The 24,261-nt window shown below is 32.0% G+C and overlaps 1 protein-coding gene across 2 annotated transcripts; it reads right to left on the reverse strand.

The window, feature by feature from the left end:
* Window positions 1–629: 629 nt before the first annotated feature.
* LOC126755547 (endoplasmic reticulum metallopeptidase 1) lies at window positions 630–18,239 on the reverse strand. 2 transcript variants are annotated; one of them, XM_050468198.1, is made up of 15 exons: window positions 18,067–18,239; window positions 5,182–5,668; window positions 4,973–5,022; window positions 4,758–4,882; window positions 4,489–4,573; window positions 4,239–4,359; window positions 3,201–3,355; window positions 2,740–3,123; window positions 2,497–2,677; window positions 2,249–2,433; window positions 2,040–2,183; window positions 1,883–1,982; window positions 1,717–1,819; window positions 1,376–1,658; window positions 630–982 (listed from the first exon to the last, which is right to left on the reverse strand). In XM_050468198.1, the coding sequence occupies exons 1-15, from the start codon at window positions 18,097–18,099 to the stop codon at window positions 815–817; spliced, it is 2,604 nt and encodes an 867-aa protein (XP_050324155.1). In that variant the 5' UTR covers window positions 18,100–18,239; the 3' UTR covers window positions 630–814. The 2 variants fall into 2 exon arrangements, with proteins under 2 accessions (XP_050324155.1, XP_050324154.1); XM_050468197.1 differs by lacking the exon at window positions 18,067–18,239 and adding an exon at window positions 11,216–11,584.
* Window positions 18,240–24,261: the final 6,022 nt, after the last annotated feature.

A 24,261-nucleotide genomic window follows, 5' to 3' on the forward strand; every position in this document is an offset into this window, starting at 1 on the left:
AACCTTACATAAGGAAAGAAAATAATTTCAAACTGGTTGGCTTTATACCGTTTATATCGGTAATTGTGTAAGAAATCTTTGCTAAATTAAGTGAACTTATAATATTATGTACACTATAGTTTAATGCCAAAATTGTTTGATATCGATTTTTGAATTACATTAGCTCCCATATATTACACGTAATGATTTTCATTGGTTCATAACAGTGGCGTAGCTAGGAGGGTGCGAAGGGGGCCGTCGCCTCGGGCGCAACGTCTTGGGGCGGCAAAACGATCTTCATTGTTTTTTAAAACTCGGGCAAAAATTCCTGAAAATTGTGTCAAAAGTGTACAAGATACAGGGCGAAAATGGGTTTTTTTATGGCTTTTAATAAGATGTCCAGTAAATTTACTATCAATTTCCTCAAAAACCGTATTGTGAGAATTTTGGAACTTCAGAATTTGCATGGCCTTGCTAAATTTTATATACTTAATATCGAAGATATTTAGGTAGGTAGATAAAGGGGGGCGGCAAAATATCCTTGGCCCCGGGCGGTTGTAGCTACGCCACTGGTTCATAATGAAATTGGGACCCGGAAACTACTTGAGTTCTTTCAAGCGCCATTTTGTTTGTTATTAACTAAAACACAATTATATTTTAAAATTTTCACTGGTTCATAAAAAAATTATTTATTATTATTATTTTTTTTTTGTTTTTAATTCTACAAATTCACAGGGTAGCAATAAGTTAAAAAAAAAAAATACTTTTAGATTTCCCGCTAAACATTTTTTCTTAAGTCAATAATGCGTTTGAACTTTAAAATTATGACTTGAACTTAGAACAGTCGTGTCTCATAGTATGCTGGCCATGCTATCGCATCGACATATTTGGGGAAGCTTTGCAGGAATTTCTGGAACTCTGGCGTGTGTGTGCTCTCATCATGATTCCAGTGGCCAGCGATGCCAATTTCAAATATAGGTGAACTCCAGTCCTCCGTGGGATTCTGAAAGCGAAAATAATTTATTTTTAATTAAATTGCGATTTATTCGTAGTTTTTCATGTGTTTAGTTATCTCTATAGTTTTCCTCTAGTGATTAAAAAACATTAAATTATGTGATGATTTTACCTAAGCAGCATATGATAATTAGTAATTGATGTGATCATTTGATATAACATCACGCGATGTTTTCACATATAAATTTGCACAAATATCATTTGATATTTTACAATTGTTGTGATCATATGATAACAAATCACGTGATGTATCATCATCAAATAGTCAACAATGATTTAAAATTTGCTTTGATCATATGATCTTGGTTTCTGGATTTCGAAAAGTATTTTTTAATATGATATAACTTTCAAAATATACAATTTCCCCACGATAAATACTCACCTCAAATTCGAGTGTGAATTTCAATGGACTACTGTCCTTGCCATATGAGAAATAAATGAAGTATGGTGGCTCCCATTCTAAACGTAAAGGCGTGTAATGGAATGACCAAGCGTTGATCTTGCGATCTTTCAAAGGCTTTATAAAGATACCCATGTGATCGGGACCACTTAACTCCAATTCATAGCGTATAGAAGTTTTACTCAATTGATCCTTTGAGATCAAATTCAACTGTGGCTCGTGGTCAAACTTCGGATCAGGGCCTGGTATCCAAACGCTTGAGGCGCTGTTGGAAAAAGAAATATTTTTAAATATTATTCGAGTGTTAACATGTGATCGCATACCGCGCTTTATGCCAGCGATGGTTGTAGAGCGGTAGGCCGCACAGCATCTCCTCAGCGCAATCTTTGTCGAGCGTTTGTGCCAAAGATATGTTGAGTAAGTGATCTGGCGGGGGAGATAAGTAGAGATTATTTTCGATAATTGTATAAAATTTATAGAATAGCATACTCTTAACAGAATAAGTGCGTCGATCTTGCGGTAAAATGAAGTAGCCCGTCTCTACGCGACGTACAGCGTTCGTTTGATCGTGGAAGACACGACGGGTGTGCTGAGTAAATAAATTTGGAAACATTAGTACGCAAAGTATTGATTTTAGTAGACTTACCAAAACGGAGAACCGTTGTATATTAGTCTCTGGACGGTATGGGAAACCGATAGGTGTCGCTGCGAATATTATGAATAGCACAGTAAAGGTAAGTAGTGAGCAAATTATAGTTTTGGACTTGTGGAAAAGATTTAGTACTGGAATCTAAGAAATGAAATGGAAAATTTATTGATCTTTGAGTGCCAGTAAAAGCAGACTCAGTTACTAACCATAAAACCGCCGGTGAGCAAGCCCATACTCACTGTAAAGGCGCATATGATCAGATCGGGATTCACGCTGGAGCCAAAGCGGCCGGTCATTGGAATGAAAGCGACAAAGAAACCATGCGCCTGGTAGGCGTAGAAGAGGAATGGTGGAATATTACAGAGGATATGCGGTATGAGCCAAGGTAGTGCTGTGAAAAAAGTATTTACCGGTAATGAAAAGTGTAATCATTTCTAATTACATGTTTACATACATTTGTTATGCAATTTGGTGCATAAATTGATGATCAAACCGATTGCGTAGAACAACACTGCAATCATAAGCATGAAAGCGGAACGTATGCCGGCAATTGAGGCGATCACTATAACGAAAGTCAGGAAGAGGCAGTGGCAGTGCAGCAATATTTGCACACGGTAACCAAGTGGGAAGCGCTCCTTCGAAAAAAAATCAAATGTGTTATATAATTTAAACAAACTAATGTGTCTAAAACGCTCACCTTCCGTTGCGAATGGAAATATAGTGCTGGCACAATGGCGAAACCGAAGAACAGCGGACAGAAGTACAAACCCAAAATGAGCCAAGAGTTCGTAAACCAAGCCATCGGCATATGTACTAGATCCATGAATACAGCGATCAAGAAACAGAGCGCTGTACCGCTGATCACAGCGAGTACTTGTACGCCGAGTAAAGTGAGCGCACGATTTAAGACGCTACCGAATTTTGTGCCCGTACTATTTGCCATTTGTTTGAATGAGTAGGTGCATAAACTGATCGCGACTATGGAAACGAATACATTTAAAATGACGCCCTCGGTTTGCGTATAGAAGACCAAATAACGGCCGAGCACATCGAAGAAGACGGTGTGACCCTCAGCGTCGTGCTAAAGTAAAAATATTCAGGTTGAACAATTATTTTATGTTATGAGAGCACTCAGCTTGTGGGGAAATTACTACTTACTGATGGATCCTCCAACTCAGGCGCATTGGCCAGTTCCCGCACTAACGCTAGTACATTATCACCGGTATTTTGGAAGGTGCCACGCGGTACAATCTCCGCCACATCGTAGCGTGTGTGATAGACGTAGCCGTTATATTGATGTGCCATATCCAAGCCTAGTGGTAGATAAGAGGTTTCGATAATCAATACCATAAACAGAAATATAATTAATTACAAATATTTCATGAGTAATTAAATTACAAGTATTTGGTTAGAGTATCATGCAATTAATACTAATGAATTCCATGATTTATGTACATACATAAATATTGGTAATGGTATTGGCTTTATTAGTATTTCCATAGTACTTTCAAATCTTTTGAATGTTGGTTTTGTATTGGTATTGATATTGATGTTTGTATTGTTATTGGTATTGGTATTTGTATTGGTACTTGTATTGGTATTTGTATTTTTGTATTTGTATTTGTATTTGTATTTGTATTTGTATTTGTATTTGTATTTGTATTTGTATTTGTATTTGTATTTGTATTTGTATTTGGTATTGGTATTGGTATTGGTATTGGAATTGGGATTGGTATTGGCATTAGTATTGCTATTAATATTGATATTGGTTTGGTATTGGTATTTGTATTTATATTTGGATTTGTATTGGTATTGGTACTGGTACTGTACTGGTACAGTTACTGGTATTGGTATTGGTGTTGGTATCGGTATTCTTATTGGTATTGGTTATGGTTTGGTATTGGTTTATATCGATATTGGTGGTATTGGTAAAATTTGGAAAGTACTCAAAATTGGTATTGCTCTTAATATTAATATTAAGATTGCCTATTGGTCAAATTTAAATACATATAAATTACATGGAAAAAAATATTTTTGTAAAATATTAATATTAAGAGTATTTTTTTGAGTGACTTTTTACATTTTCGAAAGTTTTTAGCTTGTTTTTCAGTTGAAAAAAAAAAGGTTGACTCAGAATGACGCACCCTAGTGTATATATTATAGTTATTACTAGCATTTAATTATTTCTGCACATACCCACTATACGCCCGTGATCGCGGAAAATTCTAAAATCCGTATCCGATGGTATAAACTGCCTTTGAAACATTTCTTCCGCCACTGTCGACGCATACGGATGCATAATGGCGCGTCGATAATGCTGTTTAAATTAATAGAAGTACTCAAATTAACATTAAATGGCAACAGCGCTAGCACTTGTGTGTAATAGGTAAAGTTTTAATGAGCAAACGATATTTTTTCAACCGCCACTTCTCCCACTACTACTCACCTTCATCAACCAAGGGTGATTAGGGCCTGATTGGAAAAGAACTTCGCGTCCACCGTTGCCAGCTGAGTCCAAATTTATTAAAGCTCTGCAGATTGAACATTTCAAAAAGTAATTAATATGTTAATGAATTGTTGAAAGGAGGTGAAATAGAGGTGCACACTTGTAGTGAATTATTGATTGAATATTTTGGAAATATGCGAGCAAATTTCAATAAGCAATTATTGAATAAATTATTAAACTTTGAGTAAATTTGTTAGTGTGTCGCTTACTTGACGTATTTGGCCCATTTGTGTTGTGTGATGAAAGCGTGTGAGGCTTGTAGTGGATTCTCCTCGGCGCCATTGAAGAGAAAGACAACAGGATTGCGCAGCGGTTTATCCGATTTCGATAAAACCTGTGGGAACATGATAAAAAAGGGTTTTTATATAAGAAACAGAGAATATATTTATATTATAAAGGAAATTAGTTTTAGATTTTAACTTACGCGTATTGTCTCCAACATAATGGCCACCATAGTGCCGTCATCGCCAGCACCTTAGTTAGTAAGAAATTTAAAAAAATCCAAGAAAATATTTTGTAATAATTTTATGGTAATTTTTAATAATTTTATGGTAATCGTTTAAAAAAATTAAGCGAACAAAAATGATTTTTCAATGAGATAACATAACTGTTCAATTTTCAATTCAAACTCACCTTTGCCATGTGGCACCGAATCATAGTGACTATTCACCAGCAAATACGAAGTGCTATTCGACTCCTTGGGCGCAATTTTAATTACGAAATTCTGTATACCTTGATACATATTCACCATATTCCAGTGGCAATAGCTGCCGGAAGCTAACTGTATATCACTTTCAATGTCATATATAGGATTAGCTTCAGCTTTCAGTTTTGTCACGTAATTTTGAAAATACTTAATAGCACCTTCCTCATTTGCCTTGCTACCCACAACACGGGGACCCAACGCAGTAAGTTTTCTTAAATTCTGTTCGGCTCTCTCCGCTATAAAACGATCCGGATAGCGGGCTTCATCTGCAATATTAATCGGTTTGGGTAGACGATGGTAGGCGGGTATGGAAATGCAAAAGTAGAGTAGCACCCAAAAGCTGAGGAAGACCGGTGCCCAATACCATTTGATTTTGCCATGATCAACGAAGAGACGTTGCCAACAATTTCGGGTCTGCGGAAGAGTAATTTCAGAAATGCGGTTTTAAAAAGGTGTGTTGTACATTTTTTGTTGTAAATTTTTTTTGTTGTAAGCTTTTATTGTTGACTACTTTGATTCTGAGTTTTATAAATAAATCTGTTTGTCTGCATATTTGCGATGAAGGTCTAGTGTTTGTAACTGAACTAACCTTGACGCCATAACCTTGTTTTGTTTTACACTCAGTTTACTTTTCGTCTTTAATATTTATGCACGGACAGTTTTATCAGCGGCCATAAATTTTTAACTAATCACATATCTTATCTGACATTGCCATTGATTAATAATATTATATTAGCCAGTTCATATGCTTGTAGTCAATTGAAAAACTCTATTTTTTTTATTATTGCTATGACAGTGCGCTTTATGGAACTCTAAAATTTGGCCGGCAAAAATCGTATAACCTTCTGATAAGATTTCAAACAATGCGGCTACTGTGCCCTATTTATGTTTGCAACTCAAGTGGTCATAAATACACGTGTCTATACACGGTAGCTATGTTCCTCAACATTGGTATATCTTTATCGGTGGTTTTCGTTACTATTTCGTTACTATTTTGAGAATGTTTCTTCACCACGCTAATGATCGTTTCGAACCAAGGTAGCCATAAAAAATCTTCAAAAAATTATGTCAAGGAAAATGAATATATCGATCAGATCAATGTCGAGACTTATTCGAGTTGACCATCATATGATACCCTACCTTGTGTCAGCTGATCATTTCCAGACAATGGACTTAAAGTAAATTAGGTTCAACAAATGCAAGAGGCTTCTTCAGTGGCATGCGCTCATTGGCCATGAAAGTATAATTTTTACAGATGAAAAATTTATTCTATTGCAGAAGTTTTTAACATGAAAAAAAACAAAAATTATGTAAAAACTTCCAAATTCACCAAAAATATTATTTTAAGGGTACAACGTGGTCGCCATTCAACTTCTGTATTGCTAGGTGCAGAATGTTTTAGAAGGCGTGGTAAAGTAGTTGAGCAATACTTTCTTCGATGGAGAGCAAGGGCTCTTGCTCCCCGCGGTCGAGCTTCTATACTGATTTGGACTGGTGACTAGGGTTTCATAGTTACAGATGATCGGTCGTCTGGAAGTTCTGATTCGAACCCATTAGACTACAGTGTGTTGAACGAGTGGGAGAACATGGCTTTTCGAATACGTCGCAGAAATTTAGAGAGTCTCAAAATATGTTAGACTCGAGCAGTCGTCAATTCTAATAGAAACTGTGCGTGATGCTATTATTCAATGACCGGATCGTTTGAGAGCTTGAATGAAATCAAAAGGTGATTATTTCAATAAAATTTTGTTTTGGCCTTCACTTGTAACAGAACGCAGCATATACATACTTACATACTTAGCAAGTATACTATTATAACTGATCAATATGACGAGCTGAGTCGCTCTAGCCATGTCTGTCTAATCGCAACTCACTTTTTCAGTTATCGATGTGAAATTTTAAACAAATGTTTTTTTTTCTTCAAAATTCATTTATTTATTTCATTTGTCAAAAAAGACCATATCGGACCACTCTAGCATACAGTTGTATTCAAATTGAACAAACAAAATCAAGATAAATATATTTTTATGCTCTTTCATGCTATAAGAAATGCACTTGTGAAAAGTATTATACCATCGTTGCTGGCGAAGTTGACATTTTTTCTTGTTTCGAATATCACTAAAATCATAATCGGTCTGTATACAATTATATATTTTATGGAAGTGATTTAAACATGAGTAGTGCTGTGAGTCCTGTTAGCTTAAATAAAAAAAATAATAATAATTGTGAGAAGATAGCACATATTTTAAGGTTTGATTTAAAATGCAAGAGCCAGGCAACGGCCTTCACCTGCTTTGGAACCCACGACAGTCGGGTCTTCAGCAAACTTTAAACTTAAAAATGTCGCTCTGATATTGTGGTGAGGGTTGTTGCCGGTATATAGTTCGTATATCTGAACTATGTGTTTTATTTTCATGTGAAATATTCACTTAAATACGCTCAAACGAAAGCCACTAAGTAGATATACATTACTTAGAACATTCGCAATAAAATATAAAAATTAGTCAGTGAAGTGAATAGAAAATAGATCAAATGAATCTAAGAAAACTTAGAAAATGTTGGAACTATTAATTTTCAGCAGAGTAGAGTATCATATATTTAAATTTAGTATTTTTTTTTTAATGTTAATCAATAACTCATAGTTAAAAGCCTTCGTCATATTCTCGATAAATGGTTTTGATATCAGTTAGTTGAATCAATTTACACCTCAAAGTTAGTATCACAAATGCACCCAAAAATAGGCATAAACACACTTACATATACATACATACATAGAATAATAAATCCGATAAAAATTGTGTCATAAAAAGCACACCAATTTTTTTTCGGGGAAATTGTTGTGTTACTAATATGATTCAGCGAACTAACAACTCAATCAAAGGGATTGGCTACGGTGTCGCAAATCAAACTGCTTTATTATCATTGGATTGATATGTATTGATATATATACATATATATGATATATATATACATATATATATATATATATATGTATATAAAAATCTATCTACATACAATGACTAGAGCTAAAATAAAATAAGAGCACTTTTCACACCATAACCTCGCCGAGAAATAATGGGAAAAAATAGATATATTTATACAGGTATGTATTGCCTAAATTGCTAAAAATTAACACATAAGCATACTTATCTATATTATAATATAGATATGCATAATTTTTCTGTTTACATTTTTTTCCCAACTCACTCGAGAAATAAATAAAAAACTACTAAGGTATTAGCGCCTTATCAGTTTTATCATCAAACGAATGGTGATAAGCACTTGGCTGTTTGAATAAGCTTTGCGACTTCTGTTATCGGTGTGTTGTCCATATTTTTTTGTTGAAATCAATTTATGATGTATTTTATATACATATTTAGTTGAAAAATGTAAGTGTTAGTTGGTGGGTAAGTCCAAAGGTGGTTGAGATTCGCAGGTCTTCGTAGTTTTGGTATGATATACAAGTATGTACTTCAGAAAGACAAGCGTATAATAAACACTAATGACTATTTTAACGTGACATTTGGCACAGGTGTCATTGATTGTGATAGCAACTCAGAAAGATAATATATCGAAAAATGAGTTTTCACGATAAATTTAAATTAAAAAGTCTTACTATATTTTGCCCACAGCGTACAACTTATGAATTCAAATCAAGACACAAAAATATGGAGTTTCCCACAAAAATTTTGGTGTTTAATTAATTTCTTAATTTTCGAATATTTAGATAGTTTATACTTTAAAAATGCCTCATTCAAATTTTAAAGCATATTTCAAATCTTTGTAGATACATATGTATGTAGCATTCATTTATCATTTTTCATAATACGTATTTGCTGTAATTGAAGTAAATTACAATTCTTTTCAAACGAAGAATGATTACTGTTAGAATATTGAAAAAAAATTAAAATAAAAAAATTTTAAATTATATGAAATTAAAAATCTATAAAAAAATAAAAAATTTATAAAAAAGAATTTTGTTTTAAGTAGCATCTCATGATTTATTTAAAAACATTTTAGAATTGAAAAATTAAAAAAAAATTGTATCAAAAAATATAAAATCGAAAAACTAAAAAAAAAAAATAATAATTAATATTACTAATTATCAAATATTATGGATGTAATATTATTAATTATTATTTTTTTTTTAATTTTTTTTTAATTATGGCATGATTTATTTGAAAAAATTTAAAATCGAAAAATTATATTATTTTTTTTAAACATTAAACTTACGAGATATTTTTTTTATTGTCGTATGATTTATTTCAAAAAATGTTAAAATTGAAAAATTAAATGAATTGTTTTAAATTTTTATAAAATCGAAAAATGTCCAGTAATTTTTTCAACTAAGGCAAGATTTATATAAAAAAATTTTAAATCGAAAAATTGAAAATGTTTTGTTTTAAAGCGAAAAATTATAAGAATATTTTAAAATCGAAAAAAAAGTTCCAGAAATTTCCAATAATTTTTTTTTTAACTATGGCATGCTTTATTTGAAACAATTTAAAATCGAAAATTTAAAATTTTTTTTGTCGAAAAATTATAAGATTTTTTTAAATCGAGAAACCCAATAATTTTTTTTTTTGACTTATTTCAAAAAATAGAAAAATAAAAATAATTTTTTAAAGCGAAAAATTAAAAGAACTTTTTAAATCGAAAAATTTTCAGTAATTTTTTTAACTAAGGCAAGATTTATTTAAAAAAACGTAAAATCGAAAAATTAAAAATGTTTTGTTTTAAAGCGAAAAATTATAAGAATATTTTAAAATCGGAAAAAAATAAATTCCAAAAATTTCCAATAATTTTTTTTTAACTATGACATGCTTTATTTGAAACAATTTAAAATCGAAAATTAAAAGATTTTTTTTTATCGGATTATTAGAAGATTTTTTTGAATCGAAAAATTTCCAATAATTTTTTTTAACCAAGTAATGATTTTTTTGAAAAGTTTTTTTATAGAAAAATTATAAGGTTTTTTTTTAAATCGAAAAACCCAATAATTTTTTTTTTAACTAAGGCATTTATTTAAAAAAAATTAAAATCGAAAAATTAAAAGATTTTTTTCATCGAAAACTTTCCGGTAATTGTTTTAACTATGGAATGATTTATTTGAAAAAATTTAATTTTTTTATCGAAAATTATAAGATTTTTTTTTTAAATCGAAAAACCCAATAATTTTTTTTTAACTATGGCATGACTTATTTCAAAAAATAGAAAAATAAAAAGAATTTTTTTAAAGCGAAAAATTAAAAGAACTTTTTAAAATCGAAAAATTTCCAATAATCCTTTTTTATGCCAAGTTGTACATAAGTATGTCAAAAATCGATATAGAATAGAATTTTTAAATAGAAAATTTTAAAATCGAAAAATTATAGTCTTTTTTTAAATTCGGCATAATTTTTGTTTTCAAAAAATTTAAAATAGAAAAAAGTATAGCTTTTATTTAATTATTTTTTCACATCATTCAATTCTTTTTTTTTTAATTTTTCTAATTATTTTTTAGATGTTTTTTCGTCTTGCCATATTATGAGTAATTCTTTTGCGTAAATATTGAAAATATGTGGGTTAAATAATTGAAAATATTTGTGTAAACAATTGGGGATTGCATTAATCTGCGGAACGTGCTAATGATGGACGCACAGGCGTTGCGATTGATGAGCGCAGCAAGAAGGTGTTTGTTTACTTTTTTAATATATTTTTATTACACGCCGCGGATTTTATTTTAATTTGTAGTATTTAAGCACATTGAAAAATCATAAAATCATTTTTTGCACTTTATCACTTTACACATGTACTTATGTAGTTTGTAAATTCATACCTATAATTTTTAATTCGTGCTCTCAAACCACTCATTATAAAACTCAGATACATATGTACATATGTGTATGGTATTTGTAATACATTTTTCAGAGAGCCAGTCATTTAAATGCCGGCTTGAGTCGGACTTGCACTTGTACTTACTCGATAGGTCTCGCTGCGCTGCTGCAGCAACGGATCGGTGGTGTGCGTATTCGGATTAGGGGTCATCACACGTCGTCTGATTTCACCCTTACTGCTCATCATGCAACAAACAACTGAGCACACAAGTCAAGCAGTATTTGCGAGCAGCTAAACCGCAACTAGCCAATAAGTTTTGGCAATTTATCAAGTAACAACAACCACACAGCACAAAAAGAGCACAATCTTACGTTAATTCTTATTTACACTGCTGATTTAGCTAATTCATCAGGTAAGTGGTTCTCAATTTGCGGATTGCTAATAGTTTAGAAACATGTACTAGCTAAACACTAATCGAATCACAACCAAATGACATGACTTTTACTCACATACTGTCCATCTGCCGGCGTGTTGAAGCATGCGAAATGCTGTCGCTGCACACAAATATAGTTACGTTAGAGAGTAAGCGTGTATATATTCACTCTCTCAGTAGGGATTGAGATAAATAAATAGAGAGTTTTTCAAATCTATAGAGAGAGATTAAGTTATATTTACTAATTGAGCGCGTGAGTAAACACCGGTTTGGAGGCAAATGCATCAAAAGAGTATGCATAGCGCGTGAAGAAATGAGAGAAAGAGAGAGAGAGCGATCGATTTGCGTTAGTGGTTGTATATTATTATATATTATTACGATTTCTTGTTGATAAATAAATGCAAATTTCTATTTACTATTTTGATTTATTTTTCCATTTCTGTTTTGATACATGTGTCTAATCTTTTTTGTTTATAACTTTATATTCAATGTGGAGGTGTTTCTACACAAATTGGTTTGAAAAATTACAACCCTGCCTGGAGCGGAGTAAATGTTATCGTTTTTCGTTGGCAGCACAGTGGTGGCTAGGTAAGTGGGATACTGTTGTTAGGTAGGAAAGGTGTGTGATATAATAGCCGAAGACTACATGACAGTTGCAATGACAGATGAATCGTAACTTTACGCGTAGAATGTATCAACGGTGGGAATAAGAATGTTCCAATTTTAGTAAAGCTTTTGATGAAGTAAACCGTTCAATTCTTTCAATAATTTTGATCTTCTTGTATAAAATATAAATAATAAAAATAATAAAAATGTTATTTTTTATTAATTATTAAATAATTTATAGGAGTAGGAGTGCAGCCCTATCGGGCTCAATTAACACTTGATGTGCCATTTCTTTTTTTTTTATATTATATTATATATACAATTATAAAAAGTCTTAGTTTACTATGGTCAATATTTCTACAATAAAGATTTTAGAATTAAACTAAAACATTTTTAGATGGTAGTTATGTTAAGTATTTGTTCGGTGAGTCTATGAAAATATATGGTAAAAACTGTTTCCATATAAATATTGTGTTACAGTTTCATAGAATTCAAGCGGGTTTATTCTTGCTCAAATTTTTGTGTTTTTCGATGATATATACCTCAAAAATTTATATTTGGAAGAAAACTGTGAATTTTTGAAATACTTATCTTATACAAATCGGGTTCATTCCTCCTAAATTAGCACTTCAGTCATTTTCTTTTAGAATTTTTGAAAAATATCTTGGATATTTCTTAAAAAATGCTTATTTTAAAATAGTATTTCAATACTATTTTTAAAAATTGTCATTAGTTTTGTCACGAACTTTCTTCGTGGAATTCTGTTCGTGCTTCGAAAATAATTCCCTAAAGTAATTAAAATATACATACATACGAGTTCAGTGCACCTTTATGTTAAGTAGTTCTATGATTGGGTTATTCAGCAGTTTAATTAGCTGACAGTGGCTAACTTTAGGATACGGTGTTTTGCAACCATAAAGAAGTTATATAAAAGTATCGAACGGAGGTTTGTCTCAAATTTTGTATTTCTAAAAAAAAGACAAGCCTACGAGAGGTACAAAGTCTTCTCAGATGGTCGAGAGATCGTTGAAGACATCCCTCGTTCGGGACGACCTTCAACCTCTTCAACTGATGAAAATACTAAAAAAGTGAAGGATAAAGTGCTTGAAAATCATCAGGCAAATGTTAGAGAGGTGGCAAGAGAGCTTGACATCTATCGCGATTCCTTCCAATGATTTTGGTGGATATTTTAGGTAGGAAAAGTGTTCTTGATCGTCCCGATAAAGCTGAATTTTTTTTCAAATATTGTACCGTAAACAGGTCTCTTTGGAAATGCTTGATCATGCGAATTCTGATTTAACATTCATGGAGAGCATTAAAGCAGTCGATCAAACATGGGTTTATGAGTTTAATAAGCAATCAAGTCAACAATCATCGGTACGGAGGGGAAAAAACGAGCCGAAACCAAAAACCACGCCAAAGGCGCTCAAAAACAAGGCTACGCTTATTGTTTTTTCAAATATTCATGTTTTAGAAGCCATTAGAAGGCGACAAAATAAATATTAATGAATTATTAAATATTTTGCGTTTTATATATATAATTTCCAGGTACTTTTTTGTCACAATGTATATTTCTGATCGTTCGTTATTATAAGAAAAAAAACTAAAATACTTAGAGAATTTTTGAAGATAATACTTCCAGGGTTTATAGCAAATAAGCGTTCGGACGGAAAGCTCAAAACAAAACTACCAAAATCAGACAGGTGTATGCAAAGGGAGAGAAACCAAGGTGCTCTCAGAGTCTGATAAAAATATTTGAGAAAAAAAAATTTAAGACGTTTTAAATTTTTTTTTCTCAAATATTTTTATCAGACTCTGACCTCTCCATCTTCGAGAATATTTCAACATGTGGCTCAGACCACTCTGCATTCACGCAACTATTCCTGGTGGTTGTAGGCTCAACTTGTGTGGTCCAAATATCCATTAGTAAACCGCTAGGGAAACTAGAATTGCCCACAAGCTTCCGGTTTGGTAATAATGAAATGAGGATGTCGTCAAACTAAACTAAAGTTAGCTTAAATAATTATTAACTTAAGTTGCACCAAAAAGTAGCAGTATATGTTCCTTTTAAAAACAAAAAAAAATTTTAACTATAATACCCTTCACAGATATATTTCTTATAGCATAAAATTATACAAAAAACATATTTATCTTGATTCTGATCTGTTTATTTGTATGAACAGCTGCTTGACGAGCACAGTGTGTGTGTTAAACTTCAGATCAATGTCTCCAAAACTGTGGCGGATATAAAAATCTGTTTGAACTCTATTTGTCGAGTGCTAATAAGAATTTTGACACATCTGCGCATGTTTAGTAACTATTTATTTCACTTAGAATAGTGTTTGCATAACCATTTATATATTTCATTATAAGCATATTCTTATTAACTGCGATGATTCGCGGAAAAAGTTCTCACCTAATGCGTATAGCATATAAATATGTGTATGTAATTAAATCTTCCTCAAGTGAATGACCACCAAGTAGTATGCAGCTACACATGTAAATATGTATGTGCTCGAATGACATGCAAAAAGTGCGATAAAAGTAAATAATGGTGAAATTGCATAATTATAGTGAACTAAGTACTTTTCGTGTTTAAGAATCTTTAACTTACGCTGAATTGGAAATAAATGTATAAAAAAAGTGAGGCTAATTATTGCAAAAAGTGTGTGAATATAAAAACTAGATGAGGTCAGAGGTCAAAATTCTGTGTAATGATTTTCAGCGAAACGGTAAATTGAATTCATAAATTACTTTCAAGGAAAATTGTAGATCATAAAATTATGTGCCCTCCATAGTATAAACTAGTAAATAATAGCTAAGTTCGGGCGTCATACTTTCGCAATTTGAAGGCATTAAAGGCGTGAAGATAGTTTCAGGTGTTGCAAAATTTTCTATTGAAATCTTTAGGTCCAATTACTCTCCAAAATCTCCAAAAAATGTTCCGCATCAGCACAAGTTATGTCCGATTTCTGTCATTAATGCAACTACCATTTCCGAAGCAGACGTTTTATATCAGTTAAATATGTTAGAACAATCATATAATTATGGCCCAGATATGATTCCCTCATGCTTTCTTAAGAAAAGTGCCAAATGTATATACCAACCACTAACAAAACTATTTAATTCATCTCCTATGCAAGGCTTATTTCCATCCATATGGAAAAAGTAATTTATAATTCCTTTACATAAGAGTGGATTTAGGTCATCTATTGAAAACTATGGGGGAATAGTAGAGTTGTCTGCAATACCTAAACTTTTTGAAGCAATCATAACACACAACATAACCTTCCGAATCTCTCCATTAATTTCTTGTTCTCAGCACGGTTTTCGAAAAGGGAGATCTACAATAACTAATTTCCTTGAATTTGTATCACATGTATCAACGGGCTTTAGGGAGAATAAGAATACTGATGTTATATACACAGATTTTAGTAAAGCTTTTGATAAAGTAAACCGTTCAATTCTTTCGAATAAACTTGATCTTCTTGGTTTTCAATCAATATTTCTAAAATGGGTTGTTTCTTATCTTAGTAATAGAATTCAACAAGTCATATTTAACGATACTTTTTCTGACATAATCAATGTTCCTTCAGGCGTTCCTCAAGGTAGCCCTCTTGGTCCAATTCTGTTCTTGTTATTTTTTAATGATATATCATCTGTTGTTAAGTATTCAAGAGTTTTATTATATGCTGACGATGTAAAACTTTTTAAAACGTATACTTCAAACAGCGAAAGATGTCAGTTGCAAACAGACTTAAACAACCTAGTTTCTTGGTGTGATAGAAATGACGTGCCATTGAACCTTAAAAAATCTAAAACGATGTGCTTTTCGCGTAGATATGTAGACCCTACTTCATACGCAATACAAAACCTTAGGTTGGAGTAAGTCTGTAGTTTTGTTGATCTGGGAGTAACTATGTAGCCCAAACTCAATTTTAATCTTCACGCATCTTCCAAGGATTTTAAAGCTAAAGGCGTTCTTAGTTTTGTTAAAAGTTGGTCTAAAGAATTTAGAGATCCGCTTACCACAAAAATTCTTTTTACATCTCTGGTGAGGTCTATATTAGAGTATGCATCTGTGGTTTGTAACCCTAGTTACCAAGTTCATTAGGATAAGTTAGAGTTCGTTCAAATACAATTTTTACTTTTTGCCTTAAATCATTTGCATTGGGATTCCAGTTTAAATCTTCCCCTTTACACTAACCGTTTAAAACTTATAAATCTCCCGACACTCGCTAGTCGTAGGGAGATGCTTAGTATAATATTTCTTGTAAAACTCATGAATGGGTCAGTCTAAAGCACATCTCTCTTATCTGATATTAATTCGAGGATCGATATCGTACATTTTTGGCATTAAACTATAAGATACCCAATATTATACTTTCCGATATGAACGGTATAAAGTTTAAAACACTTAGATATTGCTAGTGAATATTTTTACCCGATTTTATACAATTTTGATATTACGTCATATTATTACCAGAAATATATGATTTCTGAATTTCATTAAGAAATCTCACAGATTGGTATAAAATCAAATTCCATCCATATTAGGCAAAGATACTACACTGTTCTAGGAAATAGATTGCTCTTGAAATTCATTAAGGGGTTACATGGGTTTACGAGTTTCAAAAAATCAAATTTTTTTATTGTCTGCTTAAATTCTACAACACTTCTAGGATATGTGCTAATTTTTCAAGTTGATCCAAGTAATAGTTTCGGAGATAGAGCCTTGATAACTTGTGCGCTCGAGGCTAGCTGGGCTAATTGCGCCGTCTTTAAACGCGTTTTTCTCGAAACTGTGTCTTTGAAGTCAGCTGGTAAGATTTCTTGAGAACTACTCAACCGAACTTCATGTAATTTTGCACAGGTCTTTGAGATACAATTCTTAAAGGCATGGACGAAGGATTTTTTTTTCGATTACAACTATTTAAAAAAATTTTCGTCGAATTCTTCACCGATATTTTCATTTCATTTTTTTGTAAAAATATTTGCCGAAAATCCATTTTCAGTTTTTTTCCTTCGTCCATGCTTTTAGTTAAGGTTTTAACTAAAACACGTATTTTTCACTTTGGATGATCCTGTAAGGAGATTTCCTGCCAACGCTGTAGCAACTTTTTTCCGAGGGGTCAGCGGAAATGGCGTCGCAATGGCCGATTTAAATTTTTTTTAATTTCAGAATTTTTTTGTTAATAGTTATATGTTTATAACAATAAAAAACTCTAATAAAATATTTAAATTTTTATATGAAAAAAAAATGTTGAAAAAAGGTTGTGTTTTATGATGTGATTTCTTCTCAGCAAGTTTGATAGAGTGAGTTAGCTTTCGCGGTTTGATTTTTTTATTTATTTAAACATTTATTTCATGAAAGACAAACGCCCAGTCACTCAACTCGCCTCGTCAGTCCGATCATTTATATATGTATATGTATGTACATTTATACTTCGATATCTCACTCGATCAGTTCAAGATCAACAAAGCTATCATACACTGTAGAAATAGGTTGCTACGAATATAAAAAAAATATTTCTTTTATTAATTTTCTTTATGGGGCTAAATCTTTCTTTCCAAAGAGCATTTGCAGACACTGTTTGATTGCTTTCACAACACATTTATGCTCGCGATGACGAAGAACAACTCGGGCTAACATCCGCTTAAGCGATTGGTGTACTTAATTAAAATCAATCCATAATGTAGGTAAGCATATAAGCAGGAAGCAACCAGAGACTTTGGATATCTTTTTTAGTCGTTTTATATATATATTTTTTTTTTTTTGACGCACTCAACTTCATGAATCGGGTAAATCAGAATTGTTTCTGCACTTCAAAAAATTTGTAATAGCATTCGATCACTTAGTTGACACATAATAATAAATATGTGTATATACAACTCCACATCATAACAGCACTTATGTCACATGCACCTTTCGCCACTTTAATCATTTGGCTCTCACCTTTTCGTGCTTCCAGCTCGCTTCACTACACATTTTTGACCAAATAAATGCTGCACTACACTAACTTAAGCTTCACTGAGTTCAAAATTATAACTAAACATTTCAATAATTTTGTTGAAGATCCACTTAGTGGGCTGAATTCGCGCACACCACCGCCAAACTGTCGAAAAGTTAGTAAACTAAAAGATACTTGAAGTCGAAAATTTCACCTGAGTTTAAAATGATCAATTGAGAGCGTGTAAATATATGTAAAGAGCCATGCGAAAACAGTTAGAGAAGACGTAAAGAGAAATGAAAGAAAGCGACACAACGCGCTACTCCACAAGCTTGAATTGGTCGACGAAGCCGGTGAAGTGAGAAGGCGCTCCAACGGCAAACAGAGCTGTAAGCTGCTAAGTTGAGTAGTGACTAACTATGATATGTGATCACGCATATGTGTATGAGTATGTATGTATGTAAGTTTGGACTTTGGTTTCGCTGCTTGCCGCCTAGATACATAAATATGTGAGTTGATTTGAGTTGGAGCTGGTTTTAATCGTAACTAAAATGTCAAAACGAATCTATACCGTCCAACAGTTAAACAACGGTTGGTAGTTGAACAAGAGTACCACGAGCATCCCAGTAGGAAAAACTTGATATTTGCTCATTTATACGTGTTATGAAAAGTCTTATAACATTTTGTCTAACCATTTTATTTTTAGATCCAACGATTTTATAATTTAAAGCCTGAATCGAGTATTTTCAGAACCGAAGAACTGTCAATTCGGCAGAAACTTTCAAGGTTTCTTGAAGAGCACACACACACAAAAAACCAATGAAGACGTTGGAAAAAAATTTTGCACAAATCGACTTTCAAATCCTTCAGATAGCAAATATGAGGACTTCAGTGCCTTTAACTAATATTTAATCTAAAAGGTAGGTAAATCTTTTGTCAAAACTGTGTATATCTTCCAACGCATCATGTCATCTTCCCGAACCTCACATAAAGAATGTTGTCTACCTCCTTATTTATCTGGAGGATGTTGTTTTGATCTCCATCTTCATTTACATATGTATTTTACCTTCTAGTCGTTAGTCGGCGCGTTCGGTTTCAGTCCTTGTGGTAGTAGTTCAACTTCACCACCGCTAGGTATGAGTACCTTCACTTGGGTACCGATGGAATATTGCTGTCCACCACTTTCAGTTTCGCATCTTCCCATGCTTGCTCCATCAAGTGACGGTATGAGTGCGCTTTTTTGGCGTCCATGCTCTAGAAGGAGGCCTCCAAAGCTACATCTCCACCATTTTTCTCCGATTGTGTGACATCTGTCTAAGCGGGGTTCTACGGTCCACGAGTCCTACAATAAAATGTTATTTTGTAATATCCAACCTAGAGCTAGCAGAAGTAACCGTGCATTGGCCATGATATCGATGTCATCGGCGTACGTCAGCAGTTGTACATTCTTATATACGATTATATCTGCTCGATTAAGCTCTGCTGCTCGAATAATTCACACCAGCGGTAGATAGAAGAAGTTGCACGAATGGCAGCCGCCTTGTCTGAAACCTCTTTTGGTATCTACCGGCTCGGAGAGGTACTTCCCGGTCTTGACGGAGCTTTTGGTATTGCTCAAAGTTAATTTACAGAGCCGTATTAGTTTTGGGGGGATACCAAATTCAGATATCGCGACATAGAATCTACACCTTTTCGTATCACAATACGCTCGATAGAACCTTATATGCGATATTGATGAGGCTTATCCCACGGTACTTGGCGGAGGGTGTGGGAAAGAGCACACTTAATTTCCAATTGCCGAGCATGCTTTCGTCTGACCGTATTCCACAAAGAAGCTGATGCATGGTAGTGTATCAGAAATATCTTATTTGAGTAAACTTGGTTGATTTTATAAATAATTTTGGAGAAGCCAAGTTGAGCTATGACACACATATATAAAACATTAATAAGTCTTTGCTCATTTCTAATAATATGTTCGAGCATACCCGAGCTTAAATTACCCTACTTCCTGTCTATATTTTAAAATAATACATAAAATAACATTCTTTTGGTCTGCTTTATAGTTTTGCACCTAGAATAATGTGGAATATGAAGCCATCAAGTTTTCTAACAGGGCATGCAACATATTTGTGTAAGTCATATATTGAAAGTATAAACTCTTGATTTGCAATGAGTAATGGTACTAAGCGCGATTTATATACTATTTTATTTTGAGAGAGATTTTTGAGACCAGTTATTGTCAGTTTGTATTTGTCTTACATATTACTCTGAGTGTTAATTATTAAAAAACTGTTGAATACGTGTTAAATCAAAAACTACTTTCGGTGGTTCCCTCTAATATATGTATCTATAGTAGGCTATGTTTATTTATAATTAATTATTATTAATCTATGATTATCATTATATTAATTTTTGCCATAACACAATATTTTGCGCCTAATAATTTATAATTCCAAAGCATATACATATATTTGTTATTGTAAATATTGTCAATTATATTTTAGTTATTTTTATACCCTGAACAGTTTGCCACGCAGTTTGTAGCAGCCAAAAGAAAATGCCGTAGACTCTATAAAGTGTATGTATGCATGTATATGTATATATATGATTAAGTTCAAGTTAAGTCAAGTCAAGCCTATAATCTCCGAGCAAATTATTCACATCTGGTTACTGTGGAATTAAGCTGCCATACAAACTGATCGATCAATTTCAAGTGCTTGTATGGAAAACTTTTTTATTTGAGAAATTAGCTTCACAAAATTCTGCATGGGTAATTATGCAAAGCAGCGCTGCAATCTCCAACAAATTTATCAGATCGGACCACTAATGAAAATAAGAATTTTGTACAATCTTTTATACTATAAGAAATGAGTTGTATAGGATGTTATGGCTTTGGGGCACATTTACATTTGTTGGAGAAAACATTTCTATTTTTAAACGTTTTTAATAATTTTTTCGTGGGCTAGGTCAAGTGAATTGTTTTGGAAAATATAATCTTCAGTTAATGTTTTTGTTTTTGAAATATATATATCCAATTGTAATAAATGAAATTTAATAACTAAGAATTACTAATCAAAATGTGTACATAAGGCACGACTATATTTATGGCAGTTGTCAACTATTATACAGTTTTGTAAGATTTTTTCAATTTTCGTTGTTAAAGTCTATGCTTATGAATGAATCTTGAAATTATATAACTAGTTCATAAGTAAAAAAACCTATATTTCAACTGCTTATTAAAAGTGAAATAGTTTTTATCAAATCTGTTACCGAAATTGTAAAACTTATAGCTAATTTGATAGTAAATGCTCACAAATTATGGGCCGATTTGTGGAAAGTACAAACACTGTGTGTAAAGTGCAATTAAATTCGTAATTCTACAATCAAGTGAATTTAGCTTAACCTCATATTAGTAATGTTTTCAAATGAGTACAAAAAAATGAAATATAAAATTATTCAAAATCTTTGACGAGCATATCATTAGCAATTCTTTTATGTATGCATATATATTTTTTTCTTTTCTTTATCTGTGTATCTGTGTATGTCCTTTAAATGATTTAGTAAGTTCATTGAAGCGGATATAATTAAAGTTTTTTATGTTTTTTATTTATTCTGCATATATTTGTACATACTACACATATGTGTGTATGTTTGGATGACTTTTTTGCTTGACACTGTTATTATACTTATTGGTGTTACGCTAAATACTGCTGACACGAGTTGCCTTGACCTATTTGATCATAGTAAAATAAATTAAATTTCTGAGCTCCTAAATGTATGCTATGCACTATGCGAAATTGTACTTCATATACTGAAATAGCATTATACACTTCATAAAAAATTGATATAAAAATTATGGAACTACTAAATAAATATATATACTTAGACTGGGTAAAAAACTATAAATTACTTCTTGCAATTTAAAAAAATACATTTTTTTACCTATAATAACACAACCAAATGTAAAAAGTCTTTCAATTTACGCATTTCATCTTCATTTACTATTTATCAAAATATATTTGTTTGTTGTCCTTACAATATATATTTGCTATTATATTACTAACTATTATACTATACATATTTCCCCATATAATTCGGCATGTCGTATGAGTAACTTATTAAGCCTAATTAATACTTATCATACGCAAGGGTGCACCCATAACGATATTCACGGTATTCAAGAAAACTTGGATAAAATTAAGTAAAGGAAGGTTATTTATTTTAATATTGAGCACTAAAAATAAGTTATAAGTATATGTACCATAACCAAAAATATATAATAAAATAATAATATTATTATATAATATAAATAATGTAATTTTTAAGGCTTAACGCTCATTTAGTTATTTTTCAAAGTCGAACCTTGAAGTTAAATTTTTTATTTAGTAGGAGTGCGCAATATGCATTCAATAAATCAAGTTCAATGTTAAGTTCCGTTATGTAAAGTTGATTAAGTTAAGCTAAGTTATGCTATGTTACATTAAGTTGGGTTAAGTTAAGTAAGTTCAAGTTAATTTTAGCTAAGTGTTAAGTTGAATAAAATTTAGTGAAGTTAAGTTATGTTTAGTAAAGTTAAGTAAAATTAAGTTAAGTTAAGTTAAGTACATTCAAGTTAAGTTATGTTAAGTTAAGTTATATAATAGTTGAATAAAATTTAGTCAAGTTAAGTTGTGTTTAGTAAAGTTAAGTTAAATTAAGTTAAGTTAAGTTAAGTAAATTCAAGTTAAGTTATGTTAAGTTAAGTTATACTAAGTTAAATTGGGTTAAGTTTTGCTATCTTAAGTTAAGTTAGGTTAAGTTAAGTTAAATTAAGTAAACTCATGTTAAGGTTAGGTAAGTTAAGCTATGCTAAGTTAATTCCTTATACATAAGTTGAGTTAAATTTATTGAAGTTTAGTTGTGCTATGTTAATTTAAGTTAGGTTAAGTTAAGTTAAGTAAATTCAAGTTAAATTTGGTGTTAAGTAAATTCAAGATAAGTTGAGTTAAATTTATTGAAGTTAAGTTAATTTAAGTTAGGTTAAGTTAAGTAAATTCAAGTTAAATTTGGTGTTAACTTAAATTTATTGAAGTTAAGTTATGTTGAGTTAAGTTAGTTCAAGTAAAGTTAATTTGTGCTTTGTTAATTTAAGTTAGGTTAAGTTAAGTTAAGTAAATTCAAGTTAAATTTGGTGTTAACTTAAATTTATTGAAGTTAAGTTATGTTAAGTTAAGTTAGTTCAAGTAAAGTTAATTTGTGCTTTGTTAAGTTATGTTAAGTCAAGTTAACTTAAACTTAATTAAGTAAGAAAAGTTCTGTTAGATTGCGCCAAGTTAATTCTCCATAATTTATACTGCGAACTTCTAATTGCCCTTCCTTCAGATGTCATTAAGCCCTTCATGATTTTCTACTATGTAACTTCAAAAGCGTTCTAAAAATAACTGTAGCTGCTTAGTCGACCACTGCACACTACCAATTAGAAAGAAAGATTTCGCCGAAAAACAAAAACAGCAACAACAGCTACGTTATGAATTCATTATTAGCAGCTGCCTTTTAATATAAGCATTTCTGCGTTTATACAAACTAATTACAATAACAAAAATTGTAAGGGCGCTCGAAAAATTATGAAAACACAAAGTAAAAGGCGAAACAGCTGTTTGTTGGTCCAACACAAGCGCGCGGCGCATAAATACATATATATAAGCGCACAAATACACACTCGCAAATACACACTCGTTACAAAAGTGCCGAAAAAGGAAATTAAGTGGCGAAAAGCAAAGAACAACAACAACAAAACGCAAATAAATAGAAACAAAACGTCCAAAAGTACACAGCTACTCACAGGCAGCATAAGTAGCGGCGCAAGCACCCACTTTGCGATGTCATTCAACTTCAAGAGTGCGAATACTTAACACACAAACACATACATACATGTGTATGTATAACTAGACACTAGTGTGTGCTGCTTAGCCGCTGACATAATAACAATGTCGGCGTTTACAATTTACTGACTTTTAATATAAGCATTGGTCTACGCCTCCTCACACTCCATGGGGGGTGTGAACTAGGACATGACTATGACATTGCCGATAAGCTTTCATGGCATTTTTCTTTTCACATTACATTAGGCAATTTGCCCTCGGATTTTTATTTTTCCTAAGCTGCGGCAATACAAAGAAAATACTTCACATTTTTAATGACTTTATTCAATTGACAGCAAA

Source organism: Bactrocera neohumeralis, chromosome 4, assembly GCF_024586455.1.
Source record: "Bactrocera neohumeralis isolate Rockhampton chromosome 4, APGP_CSIRO_Bneo_wtdbg2-racon-allhic-juicebox.fasta_v2, whole genome shotgun sequence".
In the NCBI taxonomy this organism is placed as follows: Eukaryota; Metazoa; Arthropoda; class Insecta; order Diptera; family Tephritidae; genus Bactrocera; species Bactrocera neohumeralis.